This window comes from Solanum lycopersicum, chromosome 6 (assembly GCF_036512215.1).
Source record: "Solanum lycopersicum chromosome 6, SLM_r2.1".
NCBI lineage: Eukaryota > Viridiplantae > Streptophyta > Magnoliopsida > Solanales > Solanaceae > Solanum > Solanum lycopersicum.
In genome coordinates this window covers 46,174,627-46,197,162 of record NC_090805.1, presented here as the reverse complement: position 1 = coordinate 46,197,162, position 22,536 = coordinate 46,174,627, and the positions used below count along the sequence as shown (strand labels likewise).

Below are 22,536 nucleotides of genomic sequence, written 5' to 3'. Positions count from 1 at the left end.
TATTAACAAACATATATATATTCGTAACAAATAAAATACTAATAGTACAAAGCAAGTCAAATAAACAAATAAATATTTGAACTTTGAAGAGGCACCAAATAGGCCTCTCTACACCAAAAAAAAAGAAAGAAACAAAGAGCCAAAAAACAAACCAATTAATCTATAATTGAATCATTTTCAATGCTGAAATCACTACTATCAATTTGGTCTTTGTTGACATTCATGACAGGCGATAGTAAATGGGTGGGAAGGAAGATGATGACGACACTCTGGCCTTGCCATTGCCATCTTGTTCTGATTCTGTTGTTGTTGTTGATGATGAATTTGTGAAACAATTAGTTGATTCGCCGATTCTGTTTTTCGTTCTTTCTCATAAAGCTGTTGAAATTGAGCTTCATCAAATTCGTTGTGTTGCGGTTGAAGCGTTGGATAGTGGTGGTGAAGTAGTTGATGAACTTTGTAAGAGGTTACACTTTTTGAAGATTGTTTATAAGTATCATTGTGTTGCTGAAGATGAGGTAAAATATTGAATTCTGCAGAGATCGGAGCTTTTTTTTTTAGAACTTTCGTGCATTTTATTTTAACACTGTCAATTGATCATATGTTATTTCTTCATTTTTATTACTTATTGTTACTTCAATTGCGTTGTTTATCTTCTTGTTGTTGTTGTTGTTGTTATTTTCCTCTATATCCTGCTTTGATTGCACTTTTTAAGCCGAGGGACTATCCGAAATCATCTCTCTTTCCCACAAAGGTGGGTTAAGGTCTACGTAATTACTCTCTAGATTCTACTTGTGAAATTACACTGGATATGTTATTGTAAACACTAAAAAACATATTTTTCATTGAAAAGGTGGAAGACACGTCCTTAACTTTGATATCAAGTTGAATTGAGTGAAACATTTGGAGAGAGATAAGACCCCTTTATGTTAAGGGCACAGTTACGACCATGCTACTTGAATTATTACTAGAGTTCATTATCATTTGTTTGGAAATAAGTTACTGAAGAATGTGAGGTCTCTAATTACTGCACAAACTTGTAATTTTAGTGATTTGACTCATGATATACTTGCTGATATCCACTCTTAACTTTCTTTTGTATCAAATTGTGACTTTCTGGCTTAAGTTAGTAGTGTTCGACAAAACGCCACAAACAAACTGCACCTGTGCACCAGTTGCACCAAATGTCATTTAACAGTATACTCACTTCACTGAAGGCAGAGAAGTTGGCTATAATGGGTATTAGAAGTGGTATCCCCTCTCGACATCATTATTGCAAGAAAATTTGATAGTCAAAAATAACTTTTGATCATCTTAGGAAAAAAGATAAGTCTTTTTTTGTTTTCATCTGATTGATAAAATCCAAAGAATGGGGAGGGGGATAGGAAAAGAGAGATTTTCGTCGTTTTTGGATCACTAGGATAAACGTAGTAATTCGCGAAAGGGGAGGTAGGCCGAAGAAGTATCGGGAGAGGTGAATAGACAAGACCTGACACACCTGGAGCTCACCTGGGATATGATCCTATATAGGAAGATATAGAGGATGAGGATTAGGGTAGAAGGTTAGTAGGTCGAGCCTTGTCTAGTCTCCCTTTTCAGTATTGTGATTATTACTCTCCGGATATCTTAATCTTCAATTTAGTGCTATGTGTTGCTTCTATTGCTTTAGTTATTGTATTATTTTGTTGCTTCCATTTAGAAGCCTAAATTTTTATATGCTTTACTTGAGTCAAGAGTCTATCGAAAACATCATATGTGCCTTCACAAGGCAGGGGAAAGGTTGCGTACCCCCAACCTACCCAGACCCCACTTGTGGATTTACACTGGGTATGTTGTTGTTGTTGTACACTCAGCTCATTGATAGTTCTGAATATTAACATTGACAGGTCCTTTTTCAAGCACTAGATGCACAAGTGAAGAATGTGGTCTTCACATATTCACTTGAACACAATAGTATAGATGTTCTGTTCAGTTCCATCTTCGATTGCTTGGATCGCTTACAAGAGGAGAAAGATGAGATTTCCGTGTTGTTTAATGAACTAACATGTAGCATAGGTACCATCCAGACAACCATTTCTCAGCATATGCTAAAAGAAGAGGAGCAGGTAATGGCAGATCTTCAATAACAATTTTTCATCATAGTCCTTTCTTCTGAAATTGCTTACAAATAAAATTTCCATGCAGATTTTTCCGTTGATGATGGAGAAATTCTCTTCCGAAGAGCAGGCTAGGCTCATTTGGCAATACCTATGTAGTGTTCCTCTAATGATACTGGAGGATTTTATGCGATGGTTAACAGCTAGTCTTTCTTCACATGAAAGGGCATACTTTCTGAAGTTCATACATATAGTCTTACCTGAAGAGAAACTTATTCAAGAGGTAGATTTATAGTAATTTTCCATCGATATTGTTAAGTGTGAAGTCCTAAATCATCGATCTAACCATATTCTTCTTCAAATTTTGAAGGTGTTCATATCATGGATAGATGAAAACAAGGAAGCATCTTCTCGGTCCTGCATAGAAGATGGAAAAGGCGCTAAATTTCATTATGGAAAAGCCAATATGAAGTACATATTTGAAATGGATGTGCTGATGGTTCAGTGCAAGGAAATGCAGCACCAGAAGGCTTCAGAAGAACATAATCCAATTGATGGGTTTCATATCTGGCATGCTGCTATTACACAAGATCTACGAGTAATTATGGATGAACTATATCAAATACGAAACACGCTTTGTGTTTCAACCTTGTTGTCAGTGATCACACAATTGAAGTTTTTTGCAGATGTTTTCACATTCTACAGGTACTAACTTCTCAACTAAATTCTTGTAATTGATAAAAACTCAATGTGATATATTTTTTCTGAGTGTTGCTTTAATTTACAGCAATGCACTGGATCAAATCTACTATCCCTTGGTAAATCAATTGAACAAGGATTCCCCTTCTCCTTTTTATGAACAATTTATTGAAAGAAGTCAAATTGAAGAACTGCAGAAATTGTTATACTATAAGCTGCATGAGGAGATACAAATAAAGGTTTTTGTAGATATGCTTTGCCAGGAAGTGGAACTATTTGTTGGGAGGATGAACAAAAAGCTGCAGTTTCTAGAAACCGAGGTATGCTGTCTTTCCAGCTGTAGTTTTACCACCACATAATGAAGATCAAACATAGCAGGCAAATGGAATGCCTTTAGAAATGATATTTTTATTGACTTTTGTTCCTCTGTCTTCTTTTAGGTGTTTGTGTTCATTAGAAAGACCTGCAGTTATGAATTGCAGCTCTGGTTATTGTACATTAGCCTGCATATGTTGCCACTTGGGTTACTAAAGTGCATGATTATTTGGTTCTCTGCTCATTTATCTGAGAATGAGTCCAAAATGATGTTGAACAATATAAAGTTGGGATCTTCTGTTGTTAGCAAGTCCTTTTCCACTCTCTTGTATGAGTGGGTTCGGATGGGTTATTCTGGAAAAATCTCGGTTGAGAAGTTTAGAAAGGATCTAGAAGAAATGTTCAGCAGCGGAACCTATTTGTTTGAAAAGTGGTGTAAGAACTCTGGTAGTTCTTCCTCGCACTCGGAAATTCATTCCCCTGATAGACCTTATCACCCTTCAACGCTTGACAACATTGGGAAGCATGATACACCTTATTCTAATGGGATCAATCTTCGAATATTTTTCTCAGATTCACTGAATGGCTTATTCTGCCATCCTGAAACTGCTGTTGATGGTATGAGGTTATCCAGGCTTGATGTAAAACCAATTGACTTTTTCCATTTCTTCCACAAAGCCCTGAAAAAAGATTTGCAGTATGCTCTTTCTCTGTCAGTTAAGTTGGCTGAAGATGTGGGACTCCTTGCTGAATTTGAAAGACATTTCCATCACGTACGATTTCTATATCAGCTGCATAGTAAGTCCGAGGATGAAATTGCCTTTCCTGCCTTGGAATCTAAGGGACAACTCCGAAATGTCAGCCATTCGTATGGCATTGACCATAAGTTGGAGGTTGAGCAGTTCGATAGAATTTCTATCGTCTTAAATGAGATCACCAGTTTGCAAGGATGTGTGGACATGATTGACAGTAATAAGCTGAAATACAAAAAGTTGTGCTTAAATCTACATGATACATGCATATCTATGCATAAAACACTCACTGACCACATCTACCGTGAAGAAGTTGAACTTTGGCCACTATTCAAAGAACATTTTTCTGTAGAGGAACAAGAAAAGATTATTGGAGACATGCTTGGACGAACCAAAGCGGAGATTCTACGAGAAATGATTCCCTGGTTGATGGCATCTCTAACACCAGAAGAAGAACATGGAATTATGTCAATCTGGCGTAAAGTCACAAAGAATACAAAGTTTTTTGAGTGGCTGGGAGAGTGGTGGGAAGGTATAAAAAGAGATGAGAGTGTAAACGCAGAAAAGGGATCAAAGCTTTCTCTTGCATTGGCTGTTGATCCTTTAGAAGTTGTGTCTACATATTTGCCAAGAGATGATTTCTGGAGTTCAAGTGTCTGCCACGAGAAAGGGGAGAACTTTTTATCGACTGAGTCTGCTGATTGTGATTTAGATCAATCTGGATCTTTTGCTGCAGATAAATCCCAGAAAGCCAAGGGCAACAAAAATGTTGATCGATCCACAGATATAACACAGCATTCTACTGAGGTTGACAAGAAAATATGCAATGACACAATAGACATTGCTGATAAAAAAGAAATAACTTGTCAGGATATAAAATTATATGAGCAGTCAAGGCAAAAGAATCACAAGGAGCACCATCTAATCCTGACTCAAGACAAGCTGGTTGACGCAATAAGAAGAGTATCACGCGACTTCTCTTTGGATTCTGAAAAGAAATCACATCTCATGCAGAGCTTGCTAATGAGGCAAATACATTTTCAACTTCTATTCTTTGATTTGTTTCTTCGGAAGAAGCCAGATATGGTTACATAATAACCAGTATCATAAGTATGATAATGCATAATAGTATTATAGATAACTGAATAAGTTCATAATACATGTACATCATCTGTTCAGTCTCTAGTCTAGGTTTCACCATGATTTCCATGTAGTGGTTGCTATTGGATCAAGATTGGCAATTGTTGTACCAATCAGAGAGAATCAGAAACCTGGTTCCTGCATAATCTAGTTTTCTGCTCTGCATTATCTAGTTTTTTGGTTTAGTAGCTCCTAAAACTGTTCGACAGCACTTAAATAATGTATGTTAGAACTTAGAATGTTTAGTGATAATACAATGGAGATTTCCAGGGTGACGAAGAATTGAACTTTTACCAGTGAATTTAAGAAAACTAAGTCAGTTTTCCTCTGGATTATTGGAACACTTAAACACATCTACTTTTTTTTCTTTTCTCTAGATTTCAATTTTCTCTTCTGCCTCTTTTATTCGACTTGACTAGACATGGATTTCTTTCAGTCAATGGATATTGACACAGGAGAAGTTTCATTCAGAAGTTGCTACTGCAAAGGATAAGGAGAAAATCACTGGTCAATGTCCATCATTTCGTGATAAAACAGAATCAGTTTTTGGTTGCAAGCATTACAAGAGGAACTGCAAGCTACTTGCTCCATGTTGTAATGAGCTTTTTCCATGTATACGGTGTCATGATGAAATTTCTGATCATTTTCTGGACAGGTGTGAGTGGGATGCACTTGGTCTTCATGCCTATTGGTAAAGACTTACTTTTTTTTTCTGTTGCTTAACATATCCCAACCCTGGTTATGACAATGCTTGCAGAAAATCTATCACCCAGATGATGTGCATGAAATGCTTGAAGATACAACCTATCTGTCCCAGTTGCTTAACTCTTACTTGCAACAATTTCTCCATGGCTAAATATTATTGCAGAATATGCATAGTGTTTGATGACGACAGGTGAGAAAATCAGGTTTACATTATTGATCTTGTGGGGATTATGTCCCCTCATCGAATAATTGTATATTCTTGGCCTATCCTCCGTTCAAGAGCTAGCTTTTGGGGTTAATCCCGAGGGTCACATCTTCACAGGCTTAAAGCGAGAAATAGTATACCAAGTAGCACACCTAAGAGAATCATAGTGTTTATTCAAATAAGTCCTATTTTGTTTCCTTGTGCAGTGATAAAAGAGTACAAGACACAAAATGAGTAAGCAAAAAAGTGGGACTTTCTTAGAATAACTAAGCAAGAAAGCTATAGGCATGAACTATGGTCATACAAAAAACGAGCTCTTTTTGGTGAAATCTTAGTAGCTCAGTAAGTTGGCTACCTAAATTTTCACCTTGTTGGTGAGGGTTCATAATCCCTTTTCCGCTTCTCTTCATGAAAAAAATAAAGGAAAAGATGGAGCTCTTTTTGTTTGTAATGAGTACAAAAGACAGTTATTTCGAACTTCATAGACTAGAATTACTTTTGTTCCAGCAAAGTGCTTCATTCACTAATTCAGACATACAACTTTTTGAAACAGACAGATATACCACTGCCCTTTCTGCAATTTGTGCCGAGTGGGGGAGGGATTAGGCGTTGGAGTCTTTCATTGTATGACCTGCAACGCTTGCATGTTATCAAAGTCTCTCTCTATTCATACATGTCGAGAGAACTGCTTGGAGGATAACTGTCCAATCTGTCGTGAGGACATTTTCACTTCAGCTACTCCAGTTAAACAACTTCCTTGTGGTCATTTGATGCACTCAACATGTTTTCAGGTACTAAACTCATACAAAGTTCCCTACTTAACCAAACTTACAGGATCTTTCAGATTGTACTGCTGATCTTGTCTTCCTTTCTCTTTTTCTCTAAATGCACATCTTAGGACTACACTTTTACGCATTACACATGCCCAATCTGTAGCAAGACAATTGGGGACATGAAGGTCAGAAAACTATTTAGCGCAAAAGCTCATTAAACTGGTCTATGGTTAGAAAATATATTGATTGTGCAGCACATTTGGTGCTTAATTTCAGGTGCTCTTTGAGTTGTTAGATGCATTTCTGTCTGAGGAGAAAATTCCCGAGGAGTATGCTGGCCAGATTCAGGTTCATTTAGATATCGCTCACTCAATTTCAAAAAGAATGTTTCTTTCCATTTTTGGCTACTCTTTGATTTCAACTTTCTACATGACCACAAGATTAAAGGGCATCTTAGTACGTTTAACATATCTTTAGTTAAAACCACAATATTAAAAAGTCCTCTTTATTTTCTTAAACTGCGTGCCAAGTCAAAACCACAAACAAATTGAAACAAAAGGATTATTTTGTTTCCATGTATGATTATCTTTTGAATTGGGGTTAATATGATATCAATCCTCTTCACACTGAGAAGGTTATACGTACAGGTTATATTATGCAATGATTGTCAAAAGAGAGGAACTGCTTCCTTCCACTGGCACTATCATAAGTGCCCATATTGTGGTTCATACAATACAAGGCTTATATGATCTAAATCCACGGCTCGAAGGACCAATGATGAATTCAAGATTTTAAGTTTATGATTTCTGAATTCTAAGATAGTATAACAAGTGGATTTGGGATGAGCTTTTTATGCTTACCAAGTGTATTAACATGAATATAAGATCTGACCCAAAACTACTGGCATATGTAGAAGCCCAAACTTCAACAGTAGATTTGCGCGCCTCAGACTGCAGAGGTCTAGAGAGGAAGTGTTGTTGAATGATTGGGAATTTGGGATGCATCTTTCGTAGTCTATACATAATATGTTAAATTCCAAAGATTTTTTTTTTGTGCGTATTCTGATTTCACCTCATTAAGACGGAATATATATTATTAAAAATTGAGAAAGAAGAAAATCAGAAAAATAACGATACACTTGAATAGGGATATGGAGAATTGACAAATTTAGAGGAATTAAAGATCATTTGGCCACCTACAAAATGATAGAAGAAAATCTCTTGCAAAAGAGCCATAAAACTTAAAAAAGAAACCGTAAGTGACCCAAAAGCCAATCCACCCCAAAAAACATAACATGGTTTACAAAAGTAACAAAGATACTTTTTTTCTTTTGAGAATTCAAAAGTGACAAAGATACTTGTCAGAAACAGTTGTAAAAGCATTAAAGAAAATACACTTAAAATACAGAGCAATACATTCAGAAGAAGAAAAAAAACAAATACACGTACCCTGGTAAAACCCAGAAGTTAAAAGTCGAACTGGTTTTCTGCTTGACGAGCAAATATGGTGTCTCCTCTTTCATTAAATATCGTAGACAAGCGTAATACAAAGTTCCCATAACTTCTGGGCACTCAAAATTCTTTTCCCTCAGAGAAGAAACAACAAAATGAATATAGAGTTTAGAAGACTTTGACTGCATCACTAAGAGACTACAGACCAATTGCCAATCTATACAGACTTGCTTACATTGGAAGTGAAAGATAATATGATTCATTACCTGTGTACAGAAGCAATATCTCGAAAATCAAACATCTACACATTCCTTGTGACTACGAAACTGGTGGCAACTACTAGTTTCTTTAACCACGCCACCTTATTGTAAGGATTCCAAAATTTTCAGATGACGCAAATCTTTGATTTTACCAATGCTTACCAAGTATCAACAGCACCAGAACTTACATTTTTCTTTCCAATCCTCTGATAACTTCCGCCATGATACACAAATTTGAAGAAGTTTTTCTCGCTATCAGGCCAACTACTCCTATTTTCTCTTCATCTCGTCAACAAGTTTTCTGATGGTATAGTACAGTTTCTTACACAATTTTGTAACTTTGCAGATCAACAATGCATAATATCGTTGTTCCCCTTAGCGATTGAATGGAAAGCACAGTAGCATATCTTCGTTGCAGCTTAGGGAGGTATATTTTCTAAGCTGAAATAGATTACAGCTTCAAAGAAACCAACGCTGATCCAGATCATCTTTTCACTATTAGAGAGGTACCATTTGCTGACTGGACTAGTTTACAGCTTCGAAGAAAAGGACCTGCGGTTGCAAATGCCCTCTCTCACACATGACGAGAACATCATCCCAGCCACCAATTACCTGAATATAAAATATCCATAATTAAAAAATCTTATGTAAAAGATGACAAAGAAAAATAGGAAGAAACAGAATATTACCTTTACGGTTTTGTCATCATACATGATCCACTGTCCACGATCATGACTGTAGGCAAAACAGTGATAATGCTGTCCATAGTAGCAAACCTGAAACAAATGTTGTCATAAAAGCATCCCATCTTTAGAGACGTATCAACAACATCAGAATTAAATAAACACTTGTTTAACTACAAACTAAACATGGTTCAACATCCAAAAGTACTACAAAGTGATTCTTATATTCAACCTAGCAACATGAAAGATACCTTTAGCTTAAGCAAATGCAGATGCAGATAAATTCTTTTTTTAAAAATAAAAACAATCTCAAAGATATTTAGGCTTAATAGAGAAAAACCTGCACATGGGAACAAAAAAAGAAAGCTATGTCATTTCAGATATGTTTTGACCCAAACTCTGGGTGCAAAACAGTATATGTTGTTGACACAAACAAGGAAATACCAAAAAAATAAAATAAACCTGTGGTGACCAAATAGTCGCATTCATGCATCAATCATGCGTTGAATTAGTTCTTAGACATAACTCAACCCCAAAAGCTAGCTCAAAGGGAGGAAAATTATCCAAGCCTCATAAGGAGTCAACTCATCTCATTAACCACCGATGTGGGACTTTTGTCATTCTTTAACACCCCACCTCACGCCCAATGCTTTAGCATCTGGTGCATGGGCAATTTTAATTTTGGGGGCCCCGACAACGGGTGAGACGGGCCCTGCTCTGATACCATGTTAATTAGGTCTTAGGCCTAACTCACACCCAAAAGCTAGCTCAAAGGAAGGAGAATTACCTAAGCCTTATAAAGATTCTACCCATCTCATTACCACCGATGTGGGACTTTTGTCATTCTTTAACATCATGAAAATACAGTTAATAAAAAGGGCACAATAATATCACGAGTACTTCTTTCATGAGAAATGACAGAAAGTAATCCTCAATTAGTTGAAACCGCAAAAAAATAAAAATTAACCAGCTGGCAGGTACTATTTGCAGAACAAAAACCAATTGGCATGATTTTATGAAAATATATAACATTGATGAGGAACGTGTGAGATTTTCCACAGCAGGAACTATCTGAAATATGAATGGATTTGTATATTCAGTGCCAGTGACTTGATTATATTTTGTCTCGAGCTAGTTAAGGGATTCCAAATACTAATTTCCTAACAATACATAAACGAAAAAGTCAGCAGACAAAAGAAAAAGAAACATTACCACAGAAGTTAAGCAATGTTTGTTTTTCGGATCAAGACCCCGATAAAGGACGCCGATGTCCACTTCAGTAGATAAAGCTGATAATGTGGCTTTTATGTCATCTACATCCTCACAAGTATTTTGCCAACCCAAAACTGTGGGGAGGAAGAAACAAGTCACATTAGAAACAAATAGATTCTCTAAATAAAATTACATTACCCATTTGGCAACCAAAACATATTAGAGAAAGGAGGGAAGGGGGAAAACATCAAAACTAGTTACCCGTTGTGAAAATATGTGGTGGAGCAGAGAGAATGTGATGAATATAGTTAAGTTTCTCACATCCACCAACCTCAGGATCGCAAGCCAACTGATGGTTCATCTCAACAAGATTCAGAAGCTCGTCAAATGAGCTTTCTGGACACATAACCTGAAAGGAAAAAACAAAATACTCTGTAAAATGTGCAAATTAGCCCACTCCTCATGATAACAATAAAGAAAATTGCTCATTGTACAAACAATGTCACTTATTGAACTTAAAAAGATAAATTTACTAACGGAAACTTATGTTCAAAATTGACTCAAAAAACAACAGAACATGCCTTCATAGTTCGGAGAGCACTGGCATTAATATTATGAAAAAATGATGTGTACTTCAGATGTCTAGACTCCAATCCACAATTATAGCAGTTCATCCGTTCAAAAATATCCATCCCGAAAAGAGAATGCACAGTACAAGCACTACTTGTGCAATCCCAAGAGCCCGTACAGCTGCTATCAGCAGATTCAGCATCTGAACCACCTAAAGTTGATGTAAATGATCGATGCAGGCAATCGAATATTACACCCAGTACTTCAGAAGAATCATTCATTTGAGCCTGTAAGTCTATATCTCGTTAACTGGATTCAAAGAAGTTGATGCTTAGTAAATTATGAAGCGCTTGATAGAGTTTCACATTTACCTCCTGAAAGAAATTACTATTGGGATAAAGGTTGCTGAGAGCAATTCTCAGAGAAGTAGGAGCAATAGCCTCTCTCTGCATCTCAGTTGAAGCCGTGTTCAAAGCAGTGAATATGTCATATAAAGCACATACCACACATGGATCACCCACATGATCATGTTCTGATGATGATCTTCGCAAAAAATCGTCTCGAAATTGTCTTAGATGCCACAATGACTAAAATGTGAAGAGAAAACAAGAAAAATCAGAGAACGCTCTTGAAATAGAAGAAAACTGGGAGCGCGAGAAACAAAGATAATTTGTCTATTATAAAATAAAACAATGGATTAGCACTTGTAAACACAGCTAACCTGTATAATGACATTTAGAAAGCAATTGTATTCTCCAACTTCATTCTTTAGCCCAGTGCCATATACATCATCCATTTCTTTGACATTTCCAAAACTAATTTCATTACTCAAATCGCCTGTTTCAGATATCATCCGCTGTCTCCCTGAACTTGCCATCAAGGGAAATTTCTGATGTGCGTGGAATGCATCTGACATAAAAAGGAGAGAATGCACACAGAAGGCACTTGAACAATCAGGACATGGGAAATATTATAGCAGTTAATTCTTCAAGCTAAATGGAAGAACAAAGACCAGTTTTCAAGCTATAGCACGTCACTTTCCTTCAGAAACAATTAGTAGAAAGGGTCTTAAATTTGACAGAAGATGAGAAAAACAGAGGTTAGATAAGTTGTCTTCTGAATCAAGCTTGAGCAGTAAACTATATACAGATAGAGAACAGCCTAGACTACTAATTCCCGAAAAAATAAAGAACACCCTAGGTTAACAAACATTAAAACTATATTGGGAACTTGTTCCCAGAAATGAAAGATAAATAGACATACCGAGACTTTGGCGTACAGCTCTCTTAAGGTCAGCTTGGAACCTTTCTTCATCATCCTCCTCCACATGTAGCTGTCTCAATGTCTTCGTTCCACTATCTCTGGTACCATTATTTTCTGGGGTTGAAATCAAACGGTAATGAATTTAGTTCACTTCAACAGAAGCAGATCATAGAACAGTTTGTAGTTTAAATTTCAAGGAAAAATATTGGAAGAGCACCTATTTACACCCACCAGCTTGTTATTTAAAAAAAAAAATCTACAGAGGATTGCAGGTCAACTTGAGTATGACGAAGTAATGCCACAATTACTATATCACTTATCTGAACCAAGATGACTTGCTCCTTTAAAGTTTAACCAATGAAGAAATGGAAAGAGATGATTGAGCTCACCAATCACTGTTACTAACAGAAACAGAAATTAGCTTGGAAATAGATTTGATTGATTCAAACACATTTCTTTGTTTCAAAGATTCAAATACAGGATGTGCTCTAATTTTATAGCTTAGAAGAGACTTTCTATGGTTTGGAAACAAAAAAAGGAAGGGTGCTATCTAATTAACTGGGAAACAGTGCAGCTACCTAAGCTCTCAGATGATCTTGGAGTTAGGGATCTTAGGATCCATAACGAGTGCCTCTTGATAAAATGGTTGTGGAGATATGTGAAAGAAGAACAGGCTCTTTGGAGAGAAGTTAGACATCACAAGTATGGCCAGGACTCCCAGTGGTGTACCAATGAGGTCACTATGCCATATAGAGTTTCAACATGGAAACAATAGGAGATCCTTCTGGACCAAACTAGTAGGAAACAACAAACTCAGAAGAGGAAATGGAGCTAAAATACTATTCTGGAAAGATGTTATGGTAAGACAGGAAGCATTAATGCAATCTTTCCCTGACTTATTTTTCTTTTTGTAGCAAAGAAATAAGTATTGAAAACACCCCTTAACTTGGCGTGGATAATTACTTTAGTCCCCCAAGAATTAACGGCCTTTAAAACACCCCTCTACTTGATTGAGTAATTTAAAAACTCCCCTCTTATGCCACATATGATCCACCTATGCTTGTATGTGGAATTTTCTGTTGAAGTAGCGTACACATAGATATATATAGTAAAAAAAGAAATAAACATTCAAATAATTAATGCTAAAATTTACTAAAGAAGAACTCTTTTTTCTTACCTCACCCCATCCCCTACCAGGTACCCCACCACCTCACCCCTAAAAATTTTTTAAGTTACTTCTAAAATAAAATGTTTCTTGTTTCTTATCCACTCATCCCCTCAAAAAAAAAAAGTTCAAAAGAACTTTTTTTTGGGGTGGGTGAGTAGTGAGGTGTGAGGCTAGGGGTACTGGGGATTGGATGGGTGGGGTGATAAGAAAAAATAAATCTTCAAAAAGAAGAAAAGTTCTTTTATCTTCTTAAACTGCTAAATTCTTGACGTTTGATTATTTTAAATGTAAAAATTTCTATTATATATATATCTATGTGTACGCCACATCAACAGAAAATTTTACATATATGCACATGTGGCATAAGAGGGGTGTTTTAAAATTCACTTAATCAAGTAGGGGGGGTGTTTCTGAGGCTATCAATAGTTGGAGGACTAAAGTAATAATTCACGCTAAGTTTAGGGGTGTTTTCAATACTTATCTCATCCAGATTTCACTCTAGTTGAGAGTTGGGCAAATGGTTGGGATATATAGGAGACATTTGAATGATTGGGAAATAGATAGGGTGGCACAATTGTTACATTTAATCAATGAGTTTAATGGTTTTGCTGCGAGGCCAGATACAGTCCGTGGGTAAACTCTGAGGATGAAAAGTTAATAGTTAACAAGCTCTATAAGAAGAAACTGGAAACTCAGCAGGGCCTCAGATTGGCTAGATGGAAATATGTAAGGACTGCAGAGGAAAGGTGCAAAAATAGTACCAAGGCGTTTTCTATGCAATGAGACAAATGACACCAACAACCATCCTTTTTTTAATAACTGACCGACAACCATCTTTTTCTACACAGTCGAGTCACAGATCAACTATGGTCTCTGTTTTTGAAGCTCACTGGTAACAGCTGGACAATGCCGGAGCATACTGCTAACCTGTTGAGTCGTTGGATCAGGAGTAGAGGAAGTAAAAGCCAAAAAATTGGTGGAGAACTATTCCAGCTTGCATATGGTGGTCAACATGGAAGGAAAGAAACGAAAGATGCTATCAGAACAAATCAAACTCATACAGGAAAAGAAAATGCATATTTCGATTTTTGGTGTAAACAGGAATGTATAGAAAAGGTAGAGAAACTAGTAGGTATGATAGGATCTTTGTAATTAGCCTTCCTAGTCCCTCTATGTTCTAATTTTTGGAGGTCACCAGCATATACTTAATGCTGAGGAATACAACATTGCTAATTCAAAAAAAAAAGTGACGGATTATAAGAGCAAGATCGACCCAAAAAGTACCAACACTAAAAGCTAAAAGCCGTCATAATATTAAACCTTGTAATCTATCTTTGATCAATTGAATAAATGAACTCTTTGTTTCAATATCTAAAAGAAATTGTGTATTAGTCATTGGGTTAACAAAACAACCCTCCTCCTTTCTCCGGGCTTGGGACCGGCTGTGTTATAGAGAAGACATTAACTACCACACAGGCGGAGTTATCACATGAATGTCATTCCTATACAATCCCGAAGCTTTTCCAACGTTAGGCACTGACATTGATCCCATGTACACCTTGCATATTTAACGAACTACTGTACACCAAATGATAAAGGAGCAAGAATGAATTTGAACTCTAAAACAAACACTTTCTAAGAATAGTTAATCATGGGTATATTACAGTCATCCACCATGAAGTTGTTCCTTGTTTTCTAAAACCAGGAAATGCCCTGTGATTTCTGACACTACCCACTTCCCTTTAAAGTAAAAATAAGACCAACTAGCATAAAATGAAAAAGCATCCACCACCCAATCAAGTTGGAGAAGCAAAAAGAAGTCGTCATTCAGAAAAGCAGAAGCAGCCAAATATATAATAGTTAAGCAAACAACTGCAGCTCACCGTGTGAAGAATCCAGAGCTTTTGATTCACTAACTTGTGTATTTTCCCTTTCAGAAGAACCAGATTGATAATTCCCCTCACTAAATTTAGACGAATCTTTCGGGCGCCTGCCTTTTCTTCCAGATCGCTTATCAGACATCAATATACCATCCTCTGGAGTTCCTTTGTTTGACAATCCTGAATCAGAGAAAAAATGATAGCATGTTCAGATGACATAATCCTAACCCTGGAACAGTTGGTACAGATTATTTGGGAAGCATAAATTATTCCATTCACAAATCAAGATGATACCATCTCTTTGTGACATTCTTTCTGGAAAGTTCTTTGAAAGACCTTCTACACTGTTCAATAGTACATTGTTCTGCATCAAGGAAAGTCAAATATTACAATCACTTCATAGGGCCAACCAAATTTTAGCAACATCCTTGAAAATAACATCAAGGCATTTCGAGGCCTTAGTTATAACTTTAAATGATATGAGAAATCCAGAATGTAAAATTCTCTAACAGTAAAAAGCCAATCAGAATGTAACCTTCTCACTTCTCTTCCATTGCTCGTTGACTTTCTGATCAATATCACAACTCTTCAAGTAAGTGTCAGGACTCGACTTTTGATACGGGTAGGACTCAGGATTTGTAACTGCATCCATATTCTCTTGAACTGCTCTTACAGTTCTCTTATGTTGCTCAGCCAAATGTTTCAGCTTAGCCTCATTCTCAATTCTTCTTTGATACTCTAAAGTTTCTTCTAGCTTCCTTTCCTCGGCTTCAAGCTCAATCATACGTTTGTACTCCTCTTCCTGTAGATCTAAGGAATTACCAGTTTGAGGAATTTCACTCTCTTGATCATCTCCATCATGAGCAAGTGGAGATGAGCTGCACCAAAACATACACTTGGAAATATTAAAGGCGTAAATGGTTTGCTAAGATGCCAAATTAGAGGGTACGTAAATGGAGAAATATGTCGTTAGGAACTAGGAAGAGACATACACATGATCCACAGTCTCATGGTGAAGCACATGCAATTCATTACCACTGTTAGGCTGCACAGGTAAGAGGAAACAAGTTATTCTTCCCCCAGCAATACACCAAACAACTGCTGCAGAAACAATAATCTGGCCCACAGCTCAAACCTTTGAATCTTTTGCTTTTCGATACTCTTGTTTCTTTTTCTTGTCCTTTGTCTTTTCATGGGCATGTTTAGACTTCTCATTTCCCCAACTTGAACTCTTTTCGGAATCACGTGCAAGTTCAGCCAGAAAAGCTTCCCTTGTGGCATCAGATTTCTCGGTAGCATCCTTCTCGGCCAGGTCCTCCAAGTGTGCCTAAGAATTTAAAAAAAAACAATCATCCTAATCAAACAAAGAATGAGAAAGGCGAAACGACAAGAAGTCAGGAGTACAAAACAGCAGTAGAAGATTTCAAGAGCAACATAGGTACATCACAACAGCAGATACCCGCAGAAATGATTTCAATAGAGGCACTAAAATTCGCCGGTAATCCTGGGAAGAAGCCGGCTCAAGCTTCGACTCCAACTGCTGCATCCCGGTAACCACCCTCATAATTCGTGCATCAATTTTGCTAAGCTGCATCCATGAAATTGTAAGATCAAACAACAATCAAACAATGCCCGAAAAAACAAAAAGAAAAAGAACGTTGTACTGTAACTGATCCACCAACCTCAATGGAGATATGTTCCTTCTGTCTCTGTATTGCAACTTCCACACTAGAGTCCACCTGATGAAGGTAGTCCTTCAGTCTCCAATCATCCTCTTCGCCAGACTCCAAGTCACAAAATTGAGACGTTCCACCACCGTAAGTTTCGTCAAATCCAAATTGATTTACATTGAGAGATTCTGCTTCTTTAAGAACATTTGATATAGCATCCAACTCAGGCCTATTGCTGATAATTGTAGTATCATTGTCACTATCTATGAGTTGTTCTCGTCGCTTTCTCAAGATAGAATCGTAGCTTTGTCGGACAAATTCTGTTTCATGTTCTCTTTTTTTACCCTCTTCTAAGCAAAGATCTTCAACTACCTGCAGTGCTTCCTCATAACTTAGGTGCTCACATTTTCTCTCACACAAACCTTGGAGGTCGTAATACTCCTTCTCAAGCAATCGGAGAATTTCCATACCTTGTTGACCTTTTTCTTCTCTTGCACGTGTCCATGATGCCAAAGCTGCAACACTTGATGGACCGGTGAATAACCAGGACAGTAATGCATCTGGGTCAACTAAAACTCCATCTTGATACTGATTACCAGACAAAATTGCTGTATTTCTGTCATTAGAAACTGCATCAGGATATGAACTGGGAGAAAGATTGCGCTCCAGGAAATACTGATCAAACAGCAAACACGAGCTGTCATCACTGAAAACTATTTTCTCTAGATTGTCAATTCCATGACATCCATTGCTTGTTTCATCCACAGCACCAACTTTCTCAGGGTACCTCCCTAAGCCACAAGAATGAGAAAGTTCTTGCAAGTATTTTAATACCTTTTTCAGTTCTTCGGGACCCAAAAAGCATATGCACAGAGGGCTTTGATCAATATTGTAGTTAAGAAGTTGAGAGCCAAAAGAAAGACTCTGAAGTTCTTCCACCACATAATGCATAACCTTGCTGAGGTGAGTTGATGCAAGATATTTATTTTTAATAAGAGCCTCAAACACAGCACGGATTCTTTCAAGAAGCTTTGCTCGCTCAGGGTCATCAGACAGTGGCATGTCTTCAGGAAGTAAACAAATCTTTGAACCACCATCTTCATCACAATCCATATAGTCAATATCTGAGATCTTATCATTTTTTCTGCTCTCAACCATATTTACATTGAGTCGATCCCCTACTTTCTTCCTTCTAGGGGACGAGTCCCATTCATCTACATGGCAGAAAGCCTCCAAATAGTCATCCTTAGGCCCCTCCCCATCATCTCTTCCATAGGTCTCATCTAGAAAACCATGGCCTTGATATCTTGATTGCTTATCTAGCATTTTCACTGCCGCATTAATATCTAATGGTTTCCAAGAACAGTTCAGAAGCATCTCAGCCCACTCATTCTCAACATTTTGAGGCAAAACTGACTGCATTTTAGGCAGCAAAGCTCCCATGTGATCATGCACAACATGATGAACGTGTGATTGAGAATCAGCAAAATTTTCATTGCACCGGCAACATCTCCAGAACTCCCATGTTTTATGGGTCTCGGCAAATGGAAGAGCATCAGAGAGTACTTCTATAGCCAAATGATCCTTAGAAGCAGTAAAATGTGTCTTAAGATCTGAAATTCTAATTCTAAGCAATTCTTTCTTCACATCCAAACTTATGGAATTCCAATATGACTGCACCCACTTTCTTCTCTCAGTGGAAGAAGTATTCTTCTTTGCATTTCCGCTGGACCTCCTATCTCGTGCTCTCTGACCCGATCCTGCAGTTGAATCCAAACCTTTGTCTACATCATTCTGTGATTTGACAGTTTCTGACTTCTGCTGCAACAGCCTAGCAGCAGCTACCCGAACCTCAATCTCTTTTCTTCTCTCTTCAGGTGTCTTAGTCGCCTTCTTAATTTCGTTTGGTCTTCTTCCCTGAACCAATCTCAATTCCATTGGGTCCTCAGACACCCTCCTAATTGGAATTAACCTGAATTTCTCCTCCCCAGTACCTATATTCTTCATCCAAGTAGAAATGGAAGCAAAATTCGACTTCTGAATCAAGTTATGAAGCTCACCATGTATATGAGATATTCGAGCTTCAGGCGAGGAGATCTTCTGTTGACTCTCCTCTTGTAAGCTCTCTTTTGCAGGATCAATGGGGTTTTCAATTGCCAATGCTCTTTCACACTCCTGCACAACTTCCTCGTACTCCTTCCCGTCATTTGCTGCTTCGTACAACAAATTAGCATAGAAATGTGAAAACTCAACTGAGTACGGAGACAGTGACACTGCTTTCCTAGCACTCTCAATTGCATTCCTCAAATGCCTCTGCTTCGTATTAGGATCATCAATAATAGAAGCCACCTTCACACAAACTGTGCCCTGGACGCGATGAATCAGCGCCGAATGAGGCGAATTTTCATGCTTAGTAGACAAGTCCTTCATCAACCTTAGTGCTTTAGTATGGTTCCCACGTCGCAAGGACGTTAGGGCACGCTCACATTCAAGCTTAATTGAAGCATAAGAAGCCGAAGACGATGAAGTACTGTTCTCATAATCATTTACAGCTAGGGCATCGTTTCTACTCAAAGATCCATTCGTAATTGAAGGAATCGTTGAAACTAGCTTTAGGTCAGCATCAATCGACGGCGGTGACCCATCTTCTGAGACCGCCGCCGGTGAACTTAAGGGTTTGGAGCGAGGAGCGACGGTTCGCTTCTTATGCCCCATCAATAATTTCCCCTACGTCGATTTAATCGAAGGCATATACAAAACCTATTTCATATCCATATACAGAATCTAGCAATTGCTCAGATTAAATATCTAACTATATACTCGTATCGATACACAGCAGATAGAGAAACTTACCGGCGAAGAAAGCAACGTCGGAATCGGAAAAACAATCGATCGGAGAGGAATAGAGTGTAATAATTATAAATATGTATAGGGAACTACGTATGGATAGTGTCACTCTCGTGAAGGGGGTAGGGGTATATGTATAAGGTTGAAGATATAGGTAGGTGGGAAGGCGATGTTTGGGAAGATATGTACTGTTGGGGGAGAAAATCGATTTTAGTGGGACAAAATGCTGGGGTGGCAATTTTTAGGATTTTTTAATTTTTTTTTATTTTTTTTGAATAGTAATTAGTAATCATTTGTTTTAAGATTTTGTTACCTTTTATGTTTAGGTTACCATATAAAAAGGAAATAATTTTAAAATTTATAAGAAAATCGGTAATTGAATTATGTCGTAATTTTTAATCCAGTTCAATTTAATTTGTTTCATCCAAGTAGTTTATGACCGTTATTGATGACTCTTCTAGTCATCAACTTTCGATTATTTTGACATGTTCAATTTTTTAATTATTTTTTTATGGTCTGGAATAGTATTATTAGATAACTTTAGAATATTACAAGGGGAACTGAAATAGTACTACATTAGCATCTCTAATAGCAATGTTGTTAAAAGCATCAGTGAGGTAACTAGACTGCTAACATCTCTAATTATATCATTGTTTTTTGGTTGAAAAGATAGTTATATTATGACATATGTTTAAACAAACAGTGACAAGTTAAGTTTTGTTCGTGGGCCTCCTTGTTGTAAGGTCCAGTGCTATTAAGTTTTGGGCCATATCCCAGCCCTAGATTATAATACTAGGAAAAGAAATTATTATAGCGAAGGATGTTCCTTGAGTATCCACCTCCTTATCTTGCTATACATATGTTGGTTGGCTAGTGAAAGTGTTGGGGGCGTCAAAAACTTGTCTTCATAGTCCCTCATTCTTTACTTTATCCACCACCCTATTTTGCTTCCGGTAGGTGTGCATTAACATAGGCGTGTCCAGCTTCAGCATCAATGATTTGCACTCAATCAGTAGGTTAGAGTAAGACATGTAATCATGCTTAACCCATTTTATGATATTTGAAGAGTCGGTATTGATAATCAAAGGTTTCAGATTAAGTTCTGCAATATCCCAAGTTGCAGCCCTCTTCGCAACGCTTAAAGCTCTGCTATTACAGAGTTAGTTCGTGGAGTACTTTCGCTAAAGCCTACGATTCATTCCCTAGTGTGGTCTCCGAACACTCCTCCAATCCTTCCCATGCTCGGATCGCTCACTGTTGCCCCGTCGATGTTCAGTTTATAAGTTTCCAGGGGGTTCCCAATTAACTGCGATGGTAACTCGAGGTGCCTGTTAGTTTCCTTTGGTCTACTTGTATTCCATGGTTGATAGCAGCAACCCCATTAATGACTTCCTTTATATTGTTGAAAATGTTGTTGTTTCTTGTAATCCATATGTTCCAAAGGCAGAAAGGTATAAGCGTCTTTAATTTGATGATGTTATTGAAGGGTTTGTTATGTGTGTTTCTCCAATAGGCATCCCAATTGATGATGCTAATTATATCATTATTACCCATCACACTAAGGTTGCCCAAGGTTGCTAGTTTAGTACAAGTAGATTAAGATTAGATACTATTCCGTCTTTATCAACACGCAAAATGAAATTAGCCTTTTTCGTGGGAGCTATCAAAACAACAAGATGATCAGTAACACTTACATTTCATATTCACATAGCACATTATTCAACAGATTAAAAAGAAAGTACAAAAATGAATTGAGAATATATGAGCACAGTATTCAACTGATTAAAAAGAAAGCACAAAAATGATTTGAGAACATATGAAGCTATTTGTATCAAGGTGAGTAGATTTTATAGTAAGGATGTAGCTTGATCGTCACCGTAAATTAATATATCTTTTACTTACCAATTAACGTTAATTAATAAAATACTTAACTTGAAGATCTAGTTGAAATCGTGTCATTTCGTGGACTATCTACAATGTAAGATTCTTTGTTTATATATATGAGGTAAAAGAGCTTTGAGGAATAGTCACATCAATTGAAGATAGCAATGACCACTGACGCCTCTTCTTATTTTTCTGATGATATTTTTAGATAAGATTGTTGCTTAACAACTGTACACTTCTCTCTCTATATATTTTTAAGGGAAAAAGGATGAATTTACTCCTGAACTTTGATAAATGGTACGTATATCCCTGCCGTTACACTTTGCATTCACCTAAGCCCCTATTGTCCAATTATATGTACACACATGCCCCTCTCACTAATTTGTACACATGTCTTAATCTTAATGAACAAACCGTTTGACTTTTCTTTTTAACCCATAAACAGACAACCCGCCCCTATAAACCCAATAACCACCCAAATCCCTCTGAGATATATTCTAATTGAAAGAACCAAATCCAACAGGTCCGTTCCTATCACACAAAACCCTAGCCTCCATGAAGTCCGTCGATTCCGTTGCGTCTTGCTCGTTGATTAGGGGTAATTTTCAGTTTTTTACTGTTCAAAAAGTACTTTTTATTGTTTATTGTTTCCATAAAGTCGCTGGAGTTTCGTCGAAATTCGGCGAGTCCACCACCTAAAATCTCACTTATTTTTCTTTTTTTTTCCAGCAGCCATGAACCAACCATCCCTTTGAATAAACAATCAAGAACCGACCACTTCATCACCAAATCTCCATCGGTAACAACAGCCAAACAACCTCTAAACACCCAAAAAAAATTTCAGACAAATAAGTTTATCATCGCTGCTCTAATAAGCTCCGACCACCAGTTCACACACAACCACTAAAACCCACTTGTTTTTCTCGAAAACAACAATCGGAAAATCAGTCAGGAAACAATGTG

At 37.2% G+C, this 22,536-nt stretch overlaps 2 protein-coding genes across 4 annotated transcripts; one reads left to right on the top strand and one right to left on the bottom strand.

Annotated features, from left to right (window-relative positions):
* The first annotated feature begins 44 nt into the window (after positions 1 to 44).
* LOC101255897 (zinc finger protein BRUTUS-like At1g74770) lies at positions 45 to 7,725 on the top strand. 3 transcript variants are annotated; one of them, XR_011221819.1, is made up of 12 exons: positions 45 to 518; positions 1,887 to 2,105; positions 2,185 to 2,379; positions 2,467 to 2,801; positions 2,884 to 3,115; positions 3,236 to 4,890; positions 5,439 to 5,693; positions 5,776 to 5,897; positions 6,466 to 6,703; positions 6,811 to 6,870; positions 6,962 to 7,033; positions 7,333 to 7,725. XR_011221819.1 is itself a non-coding variant. In XM_004242117.5 (12 exons), exons 1-12 carry the CDS (start codon positions 240 to 242, stop codon positions 7,432 to 7,434), a joined length of 3,744 nt encoding a protein of 1,247 aa, XP_004242165.1. In that variant the 5' UTR covers positions 45 to 239; the 3' UTR covers positions 7,435 to 7,725. The 3 variants fall into 3 exon arrangements, 2 of the variants coding, with proteins under 2 accessions (XP_004242165.1, XP_025887441.1); XM_004242117.5 differs by having other exon boundaries at positions 5,439 to 5,657; positions 5,760 to 5,897; XM_026031656.2 differs by lacking the exons at positions 6,466 to 6,703; positions 6,811 to 6,870; positions 6,962 to 7,033; positions 7,333 to 7,725 and having other exon boundaries at positions 5,760 to 5,897.
* A 442-nt stretch (positions 7,726 to 8,167) lies between these two features.
* On the bottom strand, positions 8,168 to 19,974 carry LOC101248307 (uncharacterized). Its single transcript, XM_004241513.5, has 15 exons — positions 16,855 to 19,974; positions 16,632 to 16,760; positions 16,308 to 16,499; positions 16,165 to 16,217; positions 15,708 to 16,050; positions 15,467 to 15,536; positions 15,176 to 15,352; positions 12,125 to 12,238; positions 11,583 to 11,770; positions 11,233 to 11,448; positions 10,873 to 11,148; positions 10,553 to 10,700; positions 10,292 to 10,425; positions 9,086 to 9,172; positions 8,168 to 9,008 (listed from the first exon to the last, which is right to left on the bottom strand). The coding sequence occupies exons 1-15, from the start codon at positions 19,555 to 19,557 to the stop codon at positions 8,922 to 8,924; spliced, it is 4,917 nt and encodes a 1,638-aa protein (XP_004241561.1). The 5' UTR covers positions 19,558 to 19,974; the 3' UTR covers positions 8,168 to 8,921.
* Between the last annotated feature and the right edge of the window lie 2,562 nt (positions 19,975 to 22,536).

What these genes read in the sequence shown, in the direction of transcription:
- LOC101255897 (XM_004242117.5), top strand. Translation starts at nt 240, where the DNA reads ATGGGTGGGAAGGAAGATGATGACGACACTCTGGCCTTGCCATTGCCA. An exon ending in ATTGTGTTGCTGAAGATGAG is followed by an intron (nt 519 to 1,886) that starts GTAAAATATTGA and finishes TAACATTGACAG; the next exon opens with GTCCTTTTTCAAGCACTAGA. An exon ending in ATAGTGTTTGATGACGACAG is followed by an intron (nt 5,898 to 6,465) that starts GTGAGAAAATCA and finishes TTTTTGAAACAG; the next exon opens with ACAGATATACCACTGCCCTT.
- LOC101248307 (XM_004241513.5), bottom strand. Translation starts at nt 19,557, where the DNA reads ATGGGGCATAAGAAGCGAACCGTCGCTCCTCGCTCCAAACCCTTAAGT. An exon ending in CATGAGACTGTGGATCATGT is followed by an intron (nt 16,051 to 16,164) that starts GTATGTCTCTTC and finishes GTTTTGGTGCAG; the next exon opens with CTCATCTCCACTTGCTCATG. An exon ending in AGCTGTACGCCAAAGTCTCG is followed by an intron (nt 11,771 to 12,124) that starts GTATGTCTATTT and finishes TTTTTATGTCAG; the next exon opens with ATGCATTCCACGCACATCAG.